At 44.1% G+C, this 22,825-nt stretch overlaps 1 protein-coding gene across 8 annotated transcripts in view; it reads left to right on the top strand.

Annotated features, from left to right (window-relative positions):
- SH3PXD2B (SH3 and PX domains 2B) overlaps nucleotides 1-20,007 on the top strand; it is a 164,880-nt gene extending 144,873 nt beyond the window's left edge. For all 8 annotated transcript variants that reach the window (XM_053299010.1, XM_053299005.1, XM_053299003.1 and 5 more), the window contains 5 exons: nucleotides 706-823; nucleotides 5,903-6,129; nucleotides 6,860-6,909; nucleotides 10,706-10,831; nucleotides 14,734-20,007. In XM_053299010.1, the coding sequence (XP_053154985.1) occupies nucleotides 706-823; nucleotides 5,903-6,129; nucleotides 6,860-6,909; nucleotides 10,706-10,831; nucleotides 14,734-16,275 (2,063 nt within the window). In that variant the 3' untranslated portion in view covers nucleotides 16,276-20,007. The remainder of the gene's footprint in view (nucleotides 1-705; nucleotides 824-5,902; nucleotides 6,130-6,859; nucleotides 6,910-10,705; nucleotides 10,832-14,733) is intronic.
- The last annotated feature ends 2,818 nt before the right edge of the window (nucleotides 20,008-22,825 follow it).

The following is a 22,825-nucleotide window of genomic DNA, read 5'->3' as shown; positions in this document are numbered from 1 at the left end:
ACATATTTTATATATTTTATGTTTTATCCTTTTAAACAGAGATGCTTACTATTATGACTATAATCTTAGTGATTTTACAGTTTTGCCTTTGCTCTTTTATCTGTTTTAAGGGGTAATAGTTTTATAGTATTCTTCACAATTTTAGAGTAGTAATTCTAAAGTAATGTGATTTTCCTGTTTTATAATTTGATAATGATTTGTGCTCTATTGTTCAGTCTTATGCTGGTCATGAACTGTAATAAAGATGATTGATTGATTGATTGATTGATTGATCAGATCTGACACTAAGTCGGTGGGAAAGTAGATGCTTTAGAACGGGCATGCACAATTTGTGACCCACCATGACACGTAGCCCATCATTTGTGTTTCATAATCCTTCTGTCTTTGCCTTCCTGCCTAGGATTTAAAGAACGGGGAGGTTGTCAAGCCTTTTACAGGGCCTGATGGGATATATTGTTCCTTATGGCTCACAAGTTGTGCTTCCCTGACTTGGAAGATTATGCTGGATTTTCTGTAGCCCTGTGTGATCCTGAACTGGTTGACTGTGGTGTATGTTTTTCAAATCGCAAATCTTCCCATGCCATTTTGTAGGCAATGATGAATTAAATAATGCTTGAAAGGTTTTCAAAATAGCTCGGTCTTCTAACAAATGTTGTTTTCTCCACAATTATCACTTATGTTTTTCTTATGCTTTGTTTTTAACAGAGGAGAAGTATATGGTAATTTACCCCTATGCTGCTCGGGACCAAGATGAAATTAATTTGGACAAAGGAGCTGTGGTGGAGGTGATGCAGAAAAACCTGGAGGGATGGTGGAAGATCAGGTACCTGTCCATCATGGCTCAGGAGGCCATTTTTTAGGAGGCAGGTGCTTCAAAGTATAGGGAGCAAGTGACACATTAGATGCAGTGGTGTATAACAAAGTCCCCGTTCCTCTTGCAGAAACTCGCAGGAGGAGGTGATTTTTCCTCAGGGGATGAGAAGTGACAGTTGCTGGTTTTATTTATATTTATTCAAAATGTATATACTGCCTTCAGTATAAATCTTCTAGGGCAGTTGATACAATCATAAAAATAGATTAAGAGACCCAAGACTTAAACAGTATCTTGATGCAGGAGAATGCACTCTGTAGCACTGCATCCTGACTCTGGGAGACAAAAATTCGATAATCTCAGCTTCTGAGGGGGGCAAAATTGGGCAGATACAAGCTTTTTATGCTTGTGAACAGATGGTATGTCACCCCAGTACAAATGTACAAGGGGCCTGGGGATGTGCTGGAAAGATGCAACCTTTTCAGCACCAGAGGAGGAAAGTGCATTTGGCATGAATGGTAGTGCTGTCAACAACACATTCAAGGCTTCTGGAAATGTGTGAAGGAAATGATCCAGAAAGTAACGGGGCATGACATTCCATTTAACCCACACTTAATATTGTGAAATGGTAAGTGGAAAGAGGTGGCATTCTTACCTATAAAGAGCTTATACTCTTACACATTTTGCCACTTATAATTATCTCCCAAACTTAGAAAAATGCTCAAATATCTGCAGTCTATTGTTTTAAATAGTTTTAAATGAACTTTGTATATGTTTTTGACCTTTGTTTTAAATTTTTGACTGTTTTTACTTGTTTGTTAACCGCCTTGAGACCTTTGTAGTAGGTAATGTACAAATGTGTTATTAAATAAAGAAATAAATTCACATAATGGACAAATAAATGCTAGGAGATAGCAGTTATGCAAACACCGACATGATTTGGTATGTATGACTCAATGGCTTTAGAAGAAAAGCAAGTTGCTGCAAAACTGGCTCATTTTCTAGGGGTGTGTCCGAACCAGTCTGGAGGCCATTCTAAAGAATGGCCGAACTGCCGGACGGGTTCGGCCCTGGCTGGTTCGGGTCCGGGTGGGGGGTATTTCTTTAAGGGCGGGAGGGCTTGCTTACCCCTCCCGCCTCTTTGCCCCCGCCAGAGGCCGTATTTTACAGAATAACGGGGCGCTGGAAACCAGCCACCCCCACCCCCCCCCCCGCCACGAGCAGATTAAGCCCAAAACTACTGGTACCACTGCTGCCGCCGTCGCCCGCCAGCCCTCCCTCCCTCCCAGCCGCCCGCCCGCCTGAGTCCTCACCCGATGATGCCGTTGAAAACAAAGAGAGGAGCTACTGAACAGAGCTCCTCTCTCTATGAAGTCCTGCCGGCTACTGAGGCTTTGCGCGCGCGCCGCAAAGGACGCCGATCACCAGAGGCCCGGTCTACCCGCCAGGAAAAGGCCTGGTAGACCGGGCCTCCGATCGCCGGAGGCCCGGTCTACCAGGCCTTTTCCCGGCCGGTAGACCGGGCCTCCGGCGATCGGTGTCCTTTGTGGCGCCCGCATGCACGCGCGCAAAGCCTCAGTAGCCGGCAGGACTTCATAGAGAGAGGAGCTCTGTTCGGTAGCTCCTCTCTTTGTTTTCAACGGCATCATCGGGTGAGGACTCGGGCGGGCGGGCGGCTGGGAGGGAGGGAGGGCTGGCGGGCGACGGCGGCAGCAGTGGTACCAGTAGTTTTGGGCTTAATCTGCTCGTGGCGGGGGGGGCGGTGGTGGGGGCGGCTGGTTTCCAGCGCCCCGTTATTCTGTAAAATACGGCCTCTGGCGGGGGCAAAGAGGCGGGAGGGGTAAGCAAGCCCTCCCCGCCCTAAAAGGAAGGCCCCCCTTTGGTGCCGGTCCGGACTGCTCCGGACCGTGCACATCCCTATCATTTTCTGAAATTCATAGAGAGACGTAAGCAAGAGTGATCAAGACAGGGCCAATACAAGACATTACACATTTTAAGGAATGATTTCAGACAAAGATCTTGAATGTCATTCTACTTTTTGAGAGGATGCTACAGTTGCATGGATACGTGGGGAGAAGTTGGAAAAGTTTATTTGTCCTTTGCATTTAGGAATATATGTTAAGTCTCCCCACTCCCCCAATGTTTTCTGAACAAATTGGATACTGCAGTTTCAGCCAGAAATACTATCTCTTCCAGAACTATTGTGGTATTAATTGGTGGTGGGGAGGGCAGCTAATCCCTCAGAGTTTGCTAAATTTTCAGCTTAAGCTACATCTTGCTGCAGTGACTGTCTGGTTGTATTATTATAGGGAACATTTCTCTTTAATAGTAAAATGCTTTTTTGTACAGGCTGTATTCACCTTTTTTTAATGTCAAAAATTGCACGCATTTAAATCTGATTCATGGTTAGATTCAAACTCTGGATATTGAATTGTTAAAGAGTGAATGGAGAGGGTAATTAGAAAGCATGCATTTGACACTGGAGCAAGAGCTATATAGGGCAAAATAACTGAAGGTTGGAGAACAACTGGGAATCCTTCCCCAACCCCTGGAAGCCTTTCTACAGTCCTCTCCTCTGATTCTGCATCTCTTTAGTGGAACAACTTATATGTCTCTAGTATTTTTCTGTGCTGTAATTAAATATAGCAACTTTTTTTTTTAATGAAGGTTCTTTAGAGTTAGCGAAGGATATCACACCCTGTGCAAATTCGATAGTGTTTAGTTTGATAACTAGACTTTTAGATACCTATATTTTCCCCCTATGGGGAAAAGATGGAGTGTATTGGATGGGGAAAGCGTGGATCTTTCCACTAGACTGCACTCCCATGGCATTTCTGAAAAGAAAATGACAGAAAGTGTCAGAGACCAAAGTGTTTGCAACCGAGTGTTGTATATAGTTTAGCCCTGAGCGTGTTGCCTGTGCAGCAGAGGTCTTCAAAACCAGTTGCTTGGGGAGGCTTCTTTTGAGATCCAGTATACTGCAAATCTTGTCATGGTAATGGTGAAGAAACAGTATAGTCCATCAGCTCCATCTTATGGTGAGATTAGTTTAAACTCTGGTGTGAAGCTGTTCTTAGAAAAGAGTGTGTCAAGCAAGACAGGAAGCATGCTTTGATTTCCATAACCTTCCACTGAACCTTTAGTGCTGGCAGCCAGCACACCAGAAAAAATGTCTCTTGACATTTTAAACTGAGAAAATCTGCTTCAAAATGGCTCCAGTCTTTTAAAGGTGCAGCAGCTGGCAATTTCTGATCTCAACATCTTTGCCTCTGGCCATTCATGTGGCATTGCCGTGTGGCTGGCATCAGTCCCTGCTGTATGGTAGGTGTATTCAGTGGATGTGGTTCGAGTAACTGTCAAGTTTCATTTTAGAAGTGATTTTTCAAATGGTTTTTAACATAAGTAAAAGATGGTAAATGCTAACACCCTAAAGAACTGGAATCCTCTCTCTTGTACAGGGAACAGCTTAAAAAGTCAGGACTCAGAGCTGCTTCACATGTATTGGAAAAGGGTACATCTCTTTATACCATGTGTTTTGACATGGTTCCCTGTAACATGGGAGAGGCAAATGGTGCTCCGCCCCCCTGCCATCATGTCACTTGACATGAATATGAGCCCTGAGTCCGTTTGAGTAACAGAGGGGTCCTGCCTCCATACCTTTTGCTCTGCTCCCCTTAGCCACTGTTTTTAGAAAACACTTGATTACTGTGGAGGAAGGCATGATACAGCTAAATTGTGGGGAGTAGGAAGAGACGTATAGCTTTTATTGAGCCCTCCCACCTCCACTTATTCTCCCTTTATTCAAGCATTGCCCTGGATTCTCACGGCACATTTACACAATGTATACATGTGTCACAGAGACCTGGTTGGACAAGTTGGGGAAGGTGGTCTTGGGCATGGCATTGGAGTCCTCCAGGCTTTTTTTTCTGGGTAACTTCAGTGTTCATGCCAGAACTCAGATGTGGCTGAGGATTTCTTGTTGTGTGTGTGTATATATATATATAGTTGTCATGGCAACTATAAGCTTGTTCCAGCTGATAGTGATGCCCACTCATAGGGCATGGAATACTCTTGACTTAGTATGTCAGAGAGGGAAGAGGGCGATTTGTTAGTGAAGGAGATTAACATCATTCCTTTGTCAGATCATTTCCTAATGGGGTTTAGACTGGATCTTAGTCTATAAATACCACAATTTGTTTGATCTCTCTGCTGTTTTCATTTAGAGATGCTTACTTGTGAATTTTGTTGTTTTAAACTATTTTTTGTGAACTGCTTTGAATTATGGAAGAAAAGCAGAGTGTACATTTTTAAAACAATACTCATGAGGAGTGTTCTTGTGTATTAAAGGAAACTTGCAGAAACATGTGATATGCAAAATATGAACTCACTAATTCTCCTAATGTGTGTTGTGATCCTGATTTGACTGTCATAAGCAGTTCTGCTAGTAGCCCTATCTTGGGCTCTGCTACTGCAGAGAAAGCAGAGCACGTTATACTTTACTGCAAGTAAGGCATGTTGCAGATGGTTAAAAGAACAGAATAGTGGCCATGAGCCATCAGAAATAGCCTGGACTCCAGTGTTCTGGGCTAGTCTCACTATCTCTGCAGGTCTTAATCCATTCCTGATCTGGGCTGTTGGTTTATAGCACATCATAGTACTGTTCATGGTCTGCTGTTTATCTTGCACTTTTCTCCCAGAATGAGACACAGATGGCCCTCATCATATTTTTGAGAGTGTGAAGATCTTACAAAATATCCAATAAGCAGGAGGAAGCATTTGTCAGGCACCTGGATGACTGAAATAGAAAGTTGTTCAGTTTCTTATTTCAGAATTTTATTTGGGAGATGACTGTACCTCTCAAATACTGCTGTGGATTAGGCTGGCTTGCAGTGGAACCATCTGCCTCCTTCACTGGTGGTTTTCAGGCGTGCTGTAGCAGAGGGTTGGACTGGGAGACCTCCAAGGTGCTTTCCAACCCTAAAATACTATGATACTGTGCTTGTGTCCTGTGAGTTTGTAATCAGGATAAGAGCAAGTGTCCAAATAAAAGATTAGCAACATTTCTTTGACAACAAGTGTTTATTCAATCAGGTATCAGGGTCAAGAGGGCTGGGCACCAGCATCGTATCTGAAAAAGGGAAGTGGGGACTTGTTTTCATCAAAACTGGGATCTGCAGCTTCTGCCCACTCATATACACTGGATCTGGATGGAACATCCCGGCAGCAGAACACAGGAAGTCGAGACAAGGATGGTCCCAACAACCAAAGGGATGGAAGATTTGATGGTCGTCCATTGCCAAATGTGGACCTGAGGCGGAGTAAGTTTGGAGTAGTGAATTTTAAGGTGTTGGTTTTGAGGCACATCTCTTCAGGTAGGATACAAGAGAGCTTACAGGCCTCTAGAGCATTGTGGCTTCTTCACCTTATAGTTGGGAAAGAATGAGTTCAGTGTTTGACAGTTCATTCAGCAAGACTGACAATGGGTTCTGGGGTTTTGTCTTGTATATTACATTACATGCTTAATTTATCTTCTTTTTCTAAGGGAGGGCTGGCTGCAGAAGTACAGAAGAATATTCCTCTCCAAATAGAACTGCCTTATTATGGCTACTTGCAGTCTCCTCCTAACTACTGCTTTGATTTGAGTTGAGCATTTCTCAACCTCTATGGCAGATGTGGGTGAATCTTGGAACCCAGCCTGTCCAAGATCTGAGTGTATAATATGTGAGGGAAATCGAGTCTGTCTTCCCTCTAGCAATCTTTCCTTGCCCTTTCCTTGTGTGTATTGGCTGAATACCTTTCTCCCTCCATTTTGGATTTCACTGGCACATCTGGTCAGGGATCTTGTAAACTTCTAGAATATCTATCTACTACATGGAAAAAGCACTGATAGTCATTTTGGGAGGGGTAAAGTATCAGAAGGGCAGCCTGTCTTCAGCCTGTTGAAAGAAGTAGCTGGGAGTGCAGGTGATGTGCCTTCCTCGGGTGATGCCGCAGGTTCTGAAGCATGGTTTGATATCTTTTAATCACAGCAGAATACTTTCTTGACAGGGTCACCAAAGATGAGGCAGAGACCCCCTCCTCGTCGAGATCTTACCATAGTAAGTATTGTCCACAGCTGTCTTTGCCTGAATATTGCGGCATTTCTAGGTTTGGGATTTAGAAGAACCAAGTGTGTAGTACAGAAAAAAACTTGGAAGAGTGGTAAAAAGGAAGCCCTGAGGGAGGATAATCTTGTGTGTTTTGTTCCTCAACACTGATTTTCATGTGTGGGATGTGTACGTACTTCGTCAGTTTAAAAAGGTGCATGCATGTGTAACTTGCTGTTCTTTTAACATACAAGGAAATGACACTTTGGAAAGGATTGGGTGACTGCTCCCATGAGCTTGAAGGGGAAAGTAGCAATTATGTGTGTGCACTGAACAACTGGTACAATCTATATAGTCCTAATATTTGTACCCAAGCACAAGATGTAGTGTGAAAGCTTCCTTGATGCTTCTGCTTGGGACCCCTAGGCACAGTAGCTCTATCACAGGGGTGGTCTGCTGCGCACTCTCTCTCTCTCCCCCGCCCCGCCCCATGCTGGAACCTTGAGAGCTATCAGCACAAAATAGTGGCTAGGGGAGATAGAGCCAGTCACAAAAATGGCAGCTTATACAAATATCTACCTCAACAGAATAAGGGAATTTAGCATCAAAATTGCTGAATTCTAGGAAACAATTGCTGCAGGACAGAAAGGGAACAAGAGAGTTTGCTTTGTGGGGAGGAAATGAAAGAAATTAATGGGAGAGAGTAAAAATCAGTGGCGTAGGGAGGTCATGGGCAGCCCTCTGGTGGAGGCAGCATGCTCCCTATCCCAGTGGTGGCCTCCCACCAGCGGTGATGATGGTGATGGTCTCCCCTCTGCCCCCCACCAGCAGTGGCAGAGGCATGATCCTGCCACCTGTACTCCAGCCGACTCTGACCCTGAGGCAGCTGGGAATGAAGAGCGCATGCGTGTCCTCATTTCCAGCCACCTCAAGGTCAGAACCCTGAGCAGCTGGGAAGCAGTGGCAGGCTGCAGGAGTGGCACTAGGGATGAGCAGTGTGACATGCCGTGGGGAGGAACATAGTGGCAGGCAATATCAGGAGTGGCTGGCCAGGGGAGGCAGGAGGAGGCTCTGGAGGCAGGGCAGCATGTTTGCTTTGACAGCCACCCATTGTAGTTCCTCCCCTGGTAAAAGCAACCCTGAGCACCCAGAGAGAAAGTGATTAAAAACATGCTGTTTGGATTATTGCTTGCTCCTACTTAACCAGCCAATCAGATTTGCAGTATTGCCTGGTAAGGAAGGAAGAGAGGAGCAAGCCCAAACACTTTGGAGAGCTGCTTCAGATAAGCCTGGAAACTACCAGTAGTTCGCATGCTACCTAATGCCTGCCTGGCTGATGTAAAAGTCATGCTTTTAACTCAAGGATCTCATCTCCTCTCCAACGATTAAACTTGGCTCTTCGCGTTTTTGTAGACTGAGCGTACACACAGCTTGTGCAATTATGTTTGAACCAACTACATGTGGTTACTTGGATCCTTTTCATTCTGACTTCTGGCCCAGGTATGGAACAGAAACTGTCTTGGTCACTCTAGTGGATGACCTGTACCAGGAGATATAGAAGGAGAGTGTGATGCTCTTGATTCACCTGGACCTCTTAGTGCCTTTGATACCATCAACCATGGTATCCCTCTGGGTTAGGACATGGGGGGCAGTATTCTGCAGTGGCTTTAGATCTCCTGTCCTGGAGGGTCATACCCAGAAGGTGAAGATGACGTTTTAGAAGAACATATACTCCACTTTCTGACTTATGGAGTGGTGCATTCTGTCCCCCATGCTGTTCATCATATATATGAAATCATTGGGACAGGTCATTGACAGGTATGGACTGTGGTGTCACAAGTATGCTTATGACACACAGCTCTACCTATCATTTAAATCTGTTAATATCAGAGAGGGAGTTGATGTCCTGAACCAATTTCTGAAGGCTGGATGGATGGGGGCAAACAAGCTGAAACTTAATCCAGATAAGACAGAAGCACTCAGGGTCAGTAAAACCTGTAATCCGAGCAGTGAAGTAAATCTAATCTTAGATGGAGCCACACTTCCCCTAAAAGACTAAGTTCATAACTTGGGGCAGTCCTCCTGGGTCTGTCCTTGGAGGCGCAGGTCGTGGCAATGCCTAGGAGTGTCTTTTACTAGTTTTGACAGGTGCACCAGCTGCAACCCTACCTAAAGCAAACCGAACTGCCTTGTGTTACCCAGCGGTAAAAGAGGTTACATCCATTGGTTTCATCTAGTTTAGATTCCTGCAATGCGCTCTACCTGCAAAAGGCTGCCTTTTGGAAGCTCGGGCTGATTCAGAATGTTGTCACAAGAATGCTTTTGGGTGCTAGTATCTACTTAAGTATCACACCTATCCTGCAGCAGCTTGACTGCTGCAGTCCACTTTGTTCTGGAGCAGATTCAAAGCACTGATTTTGACCTTTAAAGTCCTACACTGCGTGGGGCCAGCATATCCATTGGACCACATTCATCCATATGATTCTGCCAGGGTCCTCAGATCTTCATCTCAGGCTCTGCTCATGGTCCTATCACTGATGCAGATTTGGTTGACAGAGACTAGGTACAGGGCCTTTTCACTATTGGCCTTCTGGCTTTGGAATGCCCCCTCCCCTGGTCCAGGTTGTTCTCTCTCTCCTTGATTGGTTTTTAAAATAATCTGAAACCCCTTCTTTTTAAAGAAGCATTTAAAATCTGGTTTTAAGTGGGTTTTCCAGTTTTAATCAGTGTTAGTCATGTCTGCCATTTTATATTCCTGTTTTTATAAAGCCACTCGAAACAACAGTGTGCTAGAAACGTGGGATAGAAATACTTGAAATGAATAAAATTTCCTTTGGCTTTGTTATGTTTAGCAGTAGATGAGCAAGTTCAGGCCATTTCTGTCCCTATTTAACTCACCATAACTCCCCTCCCAGTGGCTGTTGCTGATGTCGTCTTTGTGTTAGATTGTGAGCTCTTCTGAAATAGGGAATCAGTCTCATTCCTTTTGCTATGTGTAAACTGCTTTGAGAACTTGCTTTGTTGAAAAGTGGAAAAGAAATGTTCTTAGTAATGATGATAATGCAGATAGCTACAATTTATCCAGTATTTCATTTCAAATGTGACAGCTGCTGTGGCCAGTGCAATGAAATAAACCTGCTTTTTTGCCAAATGTGACTGTACACTCTTAATCCCTTCCATACCATGAAAAGTGGCCGTGGGAAACCTTGCTTCTAAGCACTGGCCGTGAATTGCTGTAAGCATACATACTTCCTCTCGGGATCAGAAATTAGTCAAGGAAATGTTGTCATTTTCCTGCAATGCTGTAAAGCTCTGGAGCATTCAGATCTAGTTGCTTCTATTAGGGTTGGCTGTTGAGAATATATCCCCTGAAAAATGAATTTGTCAACCGTTTCTGTCTAGCTGCCATGCCTCATCAGAGGAGCGACTTGCCAAGCACCTTGGGAGCTATTGGGCATTTTCCCCACAGGGCTTGTAAAGCCCTTTAGCTCGCATCTCCTCCGGAATGGAGCGTGTGCATTCACATTCCGGGCAGATTTACCCCCAAGTCCCTGCAAACTATCGGGGAGCACTTCACACACGATTTGGGTTTTTTACTGGGAGTGTAGCCCGATTTATACCTGGGGTTTAAAAAAACCACTTTTTGCGTCTGTTTTTTGGGGACCACTTTGAGTTCACAGTAAAGCCTCACAGAAAACTCGCGGGTAAAGCCTGCTGTGTGGAGAACCCCCTGGTGGATGTATTGTGCATTGTCTTCCTTAGAGGGTGGGTGTAGGCTGATCTGTGTTGTGTTGTGTTGCTGTTACAGCCACGTGGCCTCAACCTGCCCAAGCCTCCTGTGCCTCCCCAAGTGGAAGAGGAATATTACACCATTGCTGATTTCCAGACTATTATCCCTGATGGTATCAGCTTTCAGGCGGGGCTGAAAGTAGAGGTGAGAATGAATCTTGTCCTGCCCTTCTCCATACCTCTTGTGATCCTCCACATACCTCCTGTGTGTCCCTTGAGTACTCCACCCTTCACGCTTAAAAAACAAACTCAGGATACCTTCTTGTCAACGAGAAGAGATCCTTTCTACAAGGACTACATAGTCCAAGGGACCATTCTAATGATTTCTGTTTTAAATCTTTTATTTACAAGGTGCTTTTCTGGAATGGTTTTCTTATGTGTGGAGGCCTGTTCCACATTAATTACATGAATATCCCATTGTGTAGGTGCTCTAGGCAGCCCAGGAACTCTCTGTCTTCTTGCTTTTCTCAGAGGAGAGATGGGAATGCCAAGGAGGGATGTGTTCCAGGTAGGTGAAAGTGGGGGGGGGAGTTATCCTTTTAGCTGATGATTGACAGGAAGGAGAGGTGCACTTCTTTTCAAAACTAGGTGAGGAAAGAACACTTTCTTCTCTCTTGTATGTAGTGTTAGGAGATATCAAGAACATCCTGCTTTGCTGGATCAGGCCCAAGGCCTATCTAATCCAGCGTCCTGTTTTACACAGTGGCCCACCAGATGGCTCTGAGAAGCCCACAGGCAAGAAGTGAGGGCATGCCTTCTCTCCTACTGTTGTTCCCCTGCAACTGGTTATTGGAGGCATCTTGCCTCTGAGGCTGGAGGTGGCCTATAGCCACGAGACTAGTAGGCATTGATCGGCCTGTCCTCTGAATTTGTCTAAGCCCCCTTTAAAGTGATCCAAGCTAGTGGCCATCACTGCTTCCCTTGGTAGAGAATTCCATAGATTAATTACATGCTTTGTGGAAAAGTACTTCCTCTTATCAGTCCTATATTTCCCAACCTTCAGTTTTATGAGATGGCCCCTGGTTCTAGTGTTGTGAGATAGAGGTTTATAAAATTATGCATGGAGTAGACAGAGAGAAAATTTTCTCCCTATCATGCTTCCCTGTAGTTGCCTATTTTCCAAACTTAAAAGCCCCAGATACTGTAGCCTTGCCTCATAAGGAAGGTGCTCCAGGTCCCTGATCATCTTGGTTGCACCTTTTCCAGTTTTACAATGTCCTTCTTAAGATATGGTGACCAGAACTGCACACACTACCCCAAATGTGGCTGCACTGCACCATAGATTTGTATAAGGGCATTATAAGATTAATATTTTTATTTTAAATCCCCTTATTAATAATGATCCCTAGAGTGGAATTTGCCTTTTTCACAGCTGCCGCACATTGAGTCGACACTTTCAATGAGCTGTCCACTGTGACCCCAAGATCTTTCTCCTGGTCAGTCACTGACAGTTCAGAGCTCATCCGTGTATATGTGAAGTTGGGGGTTTTTTGCCCCAATATTCATCACTTTACATTTGATTTCATTGAATTGCATTTGCCATTTTTTTCACCCACTCTCCCAGTTTGGAGAGATCCTTTTGGAGCTCCTCGCAATCTCTCTTGGATTTCACTACCCTAAATAGTTTGGTGTCATCTGCAAATTTGGCCACTTTGCTGGTTACCCCAACTTCTAGATCATTTACGAACACGTTAAAGAACACTGGTCCCAATATAGACCCTTGCGGGGTGGGGCACATGAAAACTCATTTATTTTTCCCTTTTTCCTGTCCTTCAACTAGTTACCAATCCACACATGAACCTGTCACCTTATTACACGACTGCTAAATTTACTCAGGGGCCTTTGGTGGGAAACTTTGTCAGAAGCTTTTTTGAAGAATACTGGAAGATATTCCAGTATACTAGTCTGACTAGGACTTTCATGTGCCTTCTGTGGAGAGCACAGGAAATTGACCCTTCCCCAACACCCTGAAGCCCTGAGGGGGAGATATGCTGCTGACAGGAAGGTGTTCATAATCTCTCTTTCATGACTGGGATGTGTGTTGAAAATTAAACCTGAACTTGCAGGAATTCAGGAAAAGCAATCTTTCTGCCCCCAGAATCTGCAAGTTTTGCCTTTGTGGGACTTCCCCCCATTATTCTTTTCACAGTGATTTTAACACTTGAATGGGTCTTGGAAAAGATTGGGCTCCTACCCCAATATCTTCATGGCTGGCTCAATACTGACATCTAGTGGTCATGCTCTAGTTCTTCTTTTCTATTCAGATTCTTCTTGCATTGTGCCCAGCTTGCATGCAGAAGTTAGCTATGTTAGCTCACTTGGAATGTGGTCTGCTGCATACATGCACACTCTAGCACAAGGTGATGCATCCCACTCTGACCAGTCACGTGGAAATACCTAAATGTAGTGTGTATTTGCACCATTAGTGAAAAACAATTGCATTTCATATGCTACACCTGGATTTTCTGCTGAGTGCTTGCTCAACAGGGAATTGCAGCCAGTTGTGGCTCCTGATGGACAATGCCTATATGATGCATGTGTTTGTTGCATTCACAATTACAGTGATAAATGTTCATGTACACCAATATCTTGGGTGTGCTCCACATGTGAAGTGTTCTCTGCAGATACCTAAAAAAAAATGGTATCAAGTCTATTATGTAGAGTCACGGCAGATGACTGATACAAATTAAATACCAACATAAAGAAGTAGATGCTGGTTTTAGGCAATCTTAACTCTAGATTATGCTAAAATAAAGGAAGCAAGACCACAAAACTGAGTGGACAAACTTAAGTTGATTCATACTTCAAGAGCATTACATTACATAACTTACCTGTGAATATTAAATATGAGTTCACAAAAGAGGACCCTAATCTTTTACTGTCTCATGTCACACATTAAACAGAAGTAACTCCTCCTGCTCTGCATATTACATAACTAATCTTGCTCTACAGCAGTGATCTTCACTGTTTTTCAAGTGAAGACCACTCTAACAAAAGAAACCTTCAATGTGAGATTTTTGGAGGGGCTCTGTCCCACGTGCCGATGGTGAGGGAGGCTTGGCTGTTGAGCATATGGGACAGGGCCTTCTTAGTCATTGCCCCCAGGCTTTGGAATGCTCTCTCAGCTGGCATCCGCTCCTCAGTCTCCATCAACATTTAAAGAAAACAAGTAAAAACATGGCTCTTCACTCAGGCTTTTATATGAGAGAGCTGTTCGTTGCTGCAGCTGCTGCTGCACTGTGTGTTACTGTTTCATTTTATATATGTTTTTTAAACTTGTAAAGAGATATTTTTTTAATATTTAAATTTAATACTTATATTTCTGATTGTGTAATGTTTTAATTATTTATTGTTTTAATTATATTGTAAACCGCTTTGGGATTATTTTAATGAAAGATGGTATATAAATTCAACAACAATAAATCCATTTCTCACTGTGCTGACCTCCATGCAGTGTGGCACTTTTCCTCGTGCTGGGAGGACCCCTTTAAGAGAAACGGAGCCTTGCCAAGACAGCGCCATCTTGGAAGTCACACATGGAGCACTCGGAAACATAATCCTCCCCATAGAGCTTTCCTCTAGAGCGCTACAAAGAAAGCGCTAGGAAGGACTACACTTTCCAGTACTCCATGCATGCGTTCCAAAGATGGTGCCATGGCTTTGTTTCCCTTACAGGAGTTCCCCTGGCACTAGCAGTGCACAGTGTGCATGGTTACCTCTGTGCAATGCTGGGGGACCTGTGTGGCATTGGCCAGAGTTTTGCCCAGGCCTAATAAACAATGAGTCAGTGGGCCCCACAGAGGGTAGATGGGAGCTGCCGTAGGCTCCCAGGCCTTGCACTGAAGAATGCTGGTCTACAGTACTGTATTAATTGAGGTCTCGTTTCATTTTAACCAGAAGAGTGTAGAAGCGGAGAGTGAATAACCAGTCAGCTTACTGCTATAGCTGGTTTTTCTAACTATAAAGTAACTCACCCAGTTCTTATGTGATTAGATGAAGAAGTTATGAACAATTTTGAAGTACAGCACTTTTGTTTTCCTTCTCTAGGTGATTGAGAAGAACTTGAGTGGTTGGTGGTACATCCAGATTGAGGAGAAGGAGGGCTGGGCACCAGCCACCTTTATTGATAAATACAAGAAAACTAGTAATGCATCCAGACCCAACTTCTTGGCACCACTACCAAATGAGATGGCACAGCTTCGACTTGGTGATGGTGCAGCAGAAAGCAGCTCTAATGGAGAAGCCTCTGGGCCATCCAGGCCTCTACCTGAAGCCCCACCTAATGGTATGGACTGTGGGGTGAAATGGAAAGGAAAAGAGGCCTCCAAGGCTGCTGCTCCTGAGAGCAGTGATGCATCTCTGTGTGTTGGATATGAGGAAATAGTTGATCGGGATACAGAGGAAAAACCTAGCCTCCCACCTAGGAAGGAATCCATCATTAAATCGGAAGAGGAGTTAATGGAAAGGCAACGAATGGAACAGAGACCACCTCCTAAACCTCCTGGCATGGTTTTGCCAATAATTCCCCCAAAGCAGAGTGTCCCTCCAAGGGACAACAAGAAACCAGAGTTCAAGACAGAGAAGGGAAAATTGTTCCAGTTGAAAAATGAGATGGGATTAGAGTGTGGGCACAAGGTGTCACCCAAAGAAGTAAAGAAGCCAAATCTCCGGCCTATAATTAAGCCAACTAAGCCAAAGGTTGAGCCCCTGGAGGATAAGCCAGTTGAGCCAACCGCCCCAAACCCCTTCTTGAAATCAAAACCTCAGATCCGACCCAAGCCAGCAGCAGCTCCGAGGACAGAGCCCCCTCTGGCAGATGATAAGCTAGACATTTGTAATCTGAGGAGCAAGCTCAAGCCAGCAAAGGCTCAAGAGAAGCCTTCTGAACAGGACTCTGGGGGGAGTGAGACTGCCTTCAGTAACAATGTGCTTCCAGCAGAATCTTCTGTCAGATCTCAGGAAAGACCAAATGCAGAGATTAGGCCTCCATCCAGACCAGACAGCCAAGTATTTAAGGAGGCAAATTCTCCCAAAGCTCCTTTTGGCTCCTCAAAGTCAAGTGAGCCTGAGCCCAAGAGTAGTTTTCCAGTTCCCAGGGAGCCACCTCAGCGGCCCATAGTACCACCCAGGAGGCCACCGCCTCCCAAGAAAGCATCCACACCATCACCTGCATCTTCATTTGTCCCCTCTGCTGAACCTAAAGTTCCACAGAGGGAAGTGCCTGATGTCCGAACCACACCAGTGCCTGGTAGGCCAATGTTAGTTCCACCAAAAGCCAAAGGTTTCCTGCCAGCTCCATGCCATGATGATGCCAAAGTGAAAAGTGGCTTAGGTCCAAAGGCAGTACCCAAGCCTATGGAAAGGGAGAGAGGGTCTGCCCCTATCACTAGTTCAGATGTCTCCAAAGAAGCCCTCTATGTAGCAGTGGCAGATTTTGATGGAGATGAAGAAACCAGCAGCTTCAAAGAAGGGACCTTGTTTGAAGTTCGTGAAAAGAACAGCAGTGGCTGGTGGTTTTGCAAGGTCCTCACTGGAGGGCCATGTTGGGAAGGCTGGATTCCTTCCAATTATCTCAGAAAAAAGCCATAGTTCCTCCTTTGTCTTCATTTTATGCAGCTCAACGTTTTCCATTTTATCACCAACATATTTAATTAGCTTATTTATAGTTTTTCATAAGGCTGGCTTTATTTTTATTTTTTTAAGTATCTGGGATACCATACATTCCACTGTTTGTCTTTTCCAAGGAAGAACAGCCAGAGAAACAGGCTTTCATGTTGTACAGCTCAGCTACTGTTCCTTCTCTTGGCAACTTATTTTCTGTGCACCTTTTGATAGGTAAGTGTCTGTTGTCTTCCCAAGCCTCTATGTCAGGCCTGCTCAACTTAGCCCCCCCCCCCGCTTTTTTTGGACTACACCTCCCATAATCCCCAGCCATAGTGGCCAGTAACCAGGGATTATGGGAGTTGTAGGCCAACATCTGCAGGAGGGCCAAAGTTGAGCAGCCCTGCTTTATGTGGTTTAGGTCATCGTGGCTGATGAGAAATGCGCTCTCGCTCTCTCTCCCTCTCTCTGAATCTCTACAAGTTTTTGAGTGAATAGTGTCAAAACAGAGATGCAGAGAGAGGGAATTTATAAATAGTTGTTGCCTGTGACCCTGTCTTCAGGCAATCTGGGAGAAAATATGTTTCCAGCTTATTAAAGAAGTGAAGCCAGTACAATTAACTAAAGAAGGATCGTGAGAATGGGGAAGGTCAATGTTTCTGAATGATTATCCTTGTTAAATTTCATGTGCCATATTATGCAGTTAACTATAATTGGGAGCTAGGGGGCACTATGGAAAAGAGAATAAATAGGAAGCAACTTAATCCCACAGTGTACACCTAGGTGCAAAGGCATATCCAAGAAGATGAGGTCTGTTTTCTAGTCTTAGTCTGTGCTTCTTGTCCCTTATTTGAAAATCTCTCTGCCTTTGCAATTGTTCCTTGTGTGACAGCTGGTGTAACGTAAACTCTTCAAAGTAATGCACATACATGTGCTAAATGTGTTCCGTGTGCTGGGCTTGTACAGTATTTCTCAGTATTATAGCCAGCAAATAGAGGGGATGCTGCATTAGGTTAGCCATGCTGCTCAGCCAAAAGGATTTAAGTAACTCCAGATATGATGGCCAGAGGATTGCTGGCAGGCAGAGACTCTTCTTTAAGGATAAATAGCACCGCTGCATTTGTAACAACTCCTACAAGTAGGTTTCTTGCAGTGTTCTGCCAAGATTCCCCAGCTCTTGTAGGTGGCAGCTGCCAGAAAGGTTGCCCTCCAATGGGTGCTAATAATTTCTAATTTAGGGCTTCTTGACCTGGTAGTAGCAACTAGATTTCACAGGAAGGATTTTGCTATACCTGTTTTACCAATTCCTGATCCATTGCTTATGTGAACTTTTTTCTTTTTTAAGCTTATTTTTCACCTTGGTGTTGGGTGTATGTGGAGGCAGGGGGAGAAGTGGAGTTGTGTGTGTGTTTTCAGCACTTGTCCCTTTAAAATACAAGGGTTGGGTCTGGCCTTGTCCTTTTCTGATCATTATTTGTATATATTTAAAGAAACAGGCATGAGCACGCACACACACACACACACACACACACACAAAATGTATGTACACGTTTTCTTTCTCTGGCATATGATAGTGCCAGTGGAACATGTTTCAGTGATGCAGCAGTGATATTTAAAGAAATATCAAGCTAGATGGATTTGCCATGGTTCTAGAAGATAACTGAAACCATCGTCTGCTGAAAAGTCCACTTTTACAGTTTGTGTTGGTCCTAGAACATTGGGTTGACCCAGAAAGGTTCTAAAACAAAGACCCTGGCTTCAAAAGACAAAGACCCTCCCCCGGTGCTACAAATTTGTGTATTATTGAGCATGAATTTCCTTAGCTCAGGTCCCCATGGGCTGAATCTAACATTTGCTTAAGGTACATCTACATACTACCTGACATCTTCCTTCATAGGAATGGGTTGCTCTTTTTATATGTATAAAATGTTTTAAGGAGTCCAGCTCTTAATTTTCTCTTCCAAAATCAGTACTTGAAGTTTGTATGGCTGGATATTTTCCTAAAGTCAATCTGCTTTGACTACTGTTTACCTAGGTACTGGATTTTTGGTCAGGGTTGTTTCTTCTGTTCATACCTCATATGTATCCTTGGTTGTCTTATTGTCAATAGACAAGAATCCATCTTTGAGATCTACATAATCCATGAGAGCCGAGTGTGACTCTTCACTTGATCAGGGACATAGCAAGGTTGGAATGGGCCCTGGAACAAGTGAAGATCCCCCCCCCTTAATATGTCTTTAATAAGTAACCTCCAAGAATGGGGTCAGTGTTGGTAGCAAGAAAGTACAAGTGAATCTGACCTGAATGAGGGAAAAGAGCCTCTATCCCATGGATTCCTCCCCTGTTCTGCAGCCTCATGGCCAGGATTTCCTCCTCCTACCACTCCTTCCCTTGTGAGTGGCTGTTAGAGAAGCTCAAGCTCAGCCCTTCAGTGTGACAGGCAGAACATGCGGGCTGATGCTCAGGCTGAGGGAGAGGCAGGCTGAGCCGGAGCAGCCAGCCAGCTGCCCCAAGGAATGGAGGAGGCAGAGCTGCTGCCTGACTCTCCTCCCCCCAGCCCCCCGCCCTCCTGGAGAGGAAGCCAAGACTCATCTGGGCCCAGGCACTGGGCATGCCAGTGAATCAGGGGTGGGAAGAGTGAGCTGACACCTAGCCAAACACCACCTCCCTTAGTGGCCCTAGGACAAACATCCCACTTTGCTCTATTGTAACCACGCCCCTGCACTTGATACCCACCTCTCCTTGCCCCAATTCTCACGTATCTGTCCAGTAATTTCTTTTGCAATATCAACAGCCTGCTCTCCAGCAACTTCCATTCAGCTGTTTTGTCACTAGCAACCTCTTTGATCTCTTGTGTGATAGCACTACTGCAACATGCTTTCAAAATAGACGGCTCCTTTGGTGTTAAAGGGGAAATGAACGGGCTCACCCCACTGTCATCCTTTCCCCCTGCACAGCTAACTGCTTCTCAGTCCCAAGGATCCTTCTTTTCCAGAACTGTCACATATACGAAGACATTCCTACAGTAGGAAGGCTAAGAATCTATCTCCTGGTTCTCTATCCCCAACCCCAAGAACTTTTCTGTTCTTGATAAGAACTCTACATAAGAACAGACTTGAGTGCCCTGGACCTGGTCTATCCTACTAAACTACTATGACTGATAGTGGGGCCATGACACACATCCATGTTTTAGTCCATTATTCCAGTAAACACAGACAATGATACTGGCCTACCTTGCTGGGGTCCAAGAAGAGTTAGTGAGTTAACATTGGTCTCAGTCCTCTGTAAAGTACTCTCAAAGTATTTTACAGCATAAACTGCAGCTTAAACTTGCCTACTGCTGCACACATAGGTTCCACTAAGTTTGCAGACCACACACACACACGTATATACACACACAAACACACACACAGGCGACCATGAAAGGATATCCTCTTGCATAGCAAAGCCAGCTTTATATTCCTCGGACGAGGTGGTTGCAGAAATGGCCTTGCACTCGTCTGCAATCTTAAGAAGCCTCTTTTAATGTCTTATTACTATGTAAACTTGTATCAATCTCTACATTACTGTGGGGGAGAGGGAGGGGGAGGGATGCTGAGGATGATATAGCCTGTGTAAATCATGTATACGTCCAGTATTAAAGGGTGATTGCTGGGCTTTTTTTTTTTTTTAAGGTAAAGAAATAAAAAATAGGCTTGACTGGTTTCAAGCAGATTGTTACACTGTCTCTGGTTTTGTTTTTCTTCAGTCTGTCCTGCTTGCCAAATGCTGTATCCTCAAGGTGTAAAGGTTGAGGCATGGTGCCCTTTTCAAACTCCATGTTTGTTTCAGGAGTTTCCATGAAAACCACACAGTATCAAAATTGAATTCCGAAATCTGTGACCACTTCTCACTGGGTCCCAAACAGGAAAAATAAGTAAGCTCTATTGCAAGAGCAGCAAAAACCCTTGTGGTTCTTGAATGTGGAGATTTTGGTCTGCCTCATGTAGAATCAGTAAATCTGGTATTGGCTGCCCTTGTCCTAGCTTTAAGGAGACACCATATCTATGAAGTTCACTCCTCTTTACATTTTGACAAAGTACCTCACATTGCTAAGGGATTGATGGCCTTTAAAAGTCCACGAACCAGTCCTCTGGGAAGATAGCAATAGCAATAGCATTTACATTTATATACCGCTCTATAGCCGGAGCTCTCTAAGCGGTTTACAATGATTTAGCATATTGCCCCCAACATTTTGGGTACTCATTTTACCGACCTCGGAAGGATGGAAGGCTGAGTCAACCTTGAGCCCCTGGTCAGGATCGAACTTGTAACCTTCTGGTTACAGGGCAGCAGTTTTACCACTGTGCCACCAGGGGCTCATTCAGTGAGATGTCTTCCAATGTGCTTCTGGTCCTCTCTGGAGTAGTTGCCGATACGTTTCCGAACAAAATACAAAGTGCCGGTTATTACCTGTAAAGCCCTCAATGGCTTGGGTCCAGGATACTTAAGAGAGCGCCTTCTGTGTCATGAACCCTGTCACCTATTAAGATCATCTGGCAAGGTCCGGTTATGGTTGCCACCGGCTCGTTTGGTGGCTACTCAGGACCTGTCTTCTCTGCGGCTGCCTCAGAGCTTTGGAATATGCTCCCTGTCAAAATAGCTTCTCCATCTCGGTTTGCTTTTAGGAAGACCCTCAAGGCACACCTGTTTTCTCAGGCTTTTAACTGAAATTAATTTTATACTGTTTTTATCCCATGAAATTGTTTTGTTACTTTTTTATTCTGTGAAATTGTTTTAATTGTTTTTACTCTGTTTTCTATTTGTTGTTTCAAATTGTGTACACTGCCTAGAGCTATGTGGGCAGGATGGATGGATAGATAAAAAGGAATAGATATGGTGAAGCAAATATGGCATTAAACACCATCAAGCTCCTTCAAAAACAGTAGCTGTAGGTTACCATTTCATTTCAGAAATCTAGCCACAGACCCTCTGACAGCTATACAGAGTTGGCTTCATTTAAAGGGAGGCATTTCCCTCCCAAGAACTTTCAACACTGGCTCTTGTTATCCTCTATATATTTAAAAGACTAAGGACGTATGTTGCACAACCCGTGGTACGTGGCACATGTTGCAAGAGCTGTCCAAAGGGGAGAGAAGGCATGGGGTAGGGCTGTGCAGTGGATGGAGGGGCAGCTGCTGAGGAGGAGGGAGGGCCGAGGAGGAGGAGGCGGCACTGTGGCAACAAGGAAGAAAGAAGAGACATTGAGCAGTGGCCTAAAACTGTAGACCCATTTGTTTTTTGTTGTGGCTTCTAAAATGTACACTAGGTATCTTTTGCACATATTGCAATCTTGGAGAAAATAAACTCTATCTTTTAAGAAGAAAAGGCAGGCTTTAGGAAGGGCAGAAGCACAATTGACCAGCCATACATATTGTCTCATATAATTTCTAAATATACTGAGGGCTCAAATGAGCATATATTTGCAGCCTTAATTGAATTCTCATCTGTTTTTGATCTTGTTGATAGAAATCTGTTATGACATAAATTGGCTGCATCTAACCTTGATATAAGGCTGTTCTGGTTCCTCCAGATCTTGGGCCAGGAGAATGTAGTACAGGTGAGAATTGGTTTACATGGTGCTCAGACAGAGACTATTATTATTAATAATAGGGGTAACAGGGTTGTGTTTTGGCTTCGTTCTTTAATATTTCTGTTAATGACATCGCCAGGATGACATCTCCTTTTATTTTTGCTCCTTCTGTTGGAAACTACATAGTATTGCTGTATGCTCATGACTATGTTCTGACTTCCTTATAGGCTTAAACAAAATGTTGGTTAGCTTTGGACAACATTGTAAGCAGAATCCTAACAGAGATAGGCATAAGAGAGTAGCAAAGAACAGGTCAGTGTATTGGATGAAGACAATCTGAGCTATCACCAGCTGGATTATAAGGTGGTCCATTTACTACTTGAATTTTGAGGATAGAAAAGAACATTGATATCTTGCTGTAGCAGGAGGAATTACATCTATTTGAGATATTTAAAAGTTCTTCCTTTAATAATACACTCTACCAATTTACTCCAGCACCAATGGCAGTGACCTAGAAAAAGTTTTGCTCAGGAGACATGGCTTTTGAAAAAGGAAGTCCTTCATTTGAGTCTGTCAACTTAGCATGTGAATAGGGCTTATAAAAAGGTTAGTAAAGTCCCTCATCAAAAGCTTTTGAGTAAACTTACGGGATAAGAGGACAAGAGAAGTATGGATCAATAATTGGTGAAACAGCAGGATGTAGAGGGTAGACATAGATGAACAGTCCTAAGGATCTGTATGAGAACTGGGAACTGTTGCTACTTAATCTGTTCATAAAAGATTTGGAGTTGGATGGACATTGAGATAGCCAAGTTTGTGAATGACATAAAACTATTCGGAGTGGTGAAAACCCAAGCCAGCTACCTAGATCTCCAAAAGGATGTCCTCAGAAACTGGGTGAGTGGCCAAAGGGGGGTGGGGGAGGCAGATGAGTCTCAATAAAGTAAAAGACCCTGGCATAGTAAA

The sequence above is a fragment of the Hemicordylus capensis genome, chromosome 2, assembly GCF_027244095.1.
Source record: "Hemicordylus capensis ecotype Gifberg chromosome 2, rHemCap1.1.pri, whole genome shotgun sequence".
NCBI classification, from domain to species: domain Eukaryota; kingdom Metazoa; phylum Chordata; class Lepidosauria; order Squamata; family Cordylidae; genus Hemicordylus; species Hemicordylus capensis.
Note: the sequence above shows the minus strand (reverse complement) of the source record. Positions and strands in the feature narration are given on the sequence as shown.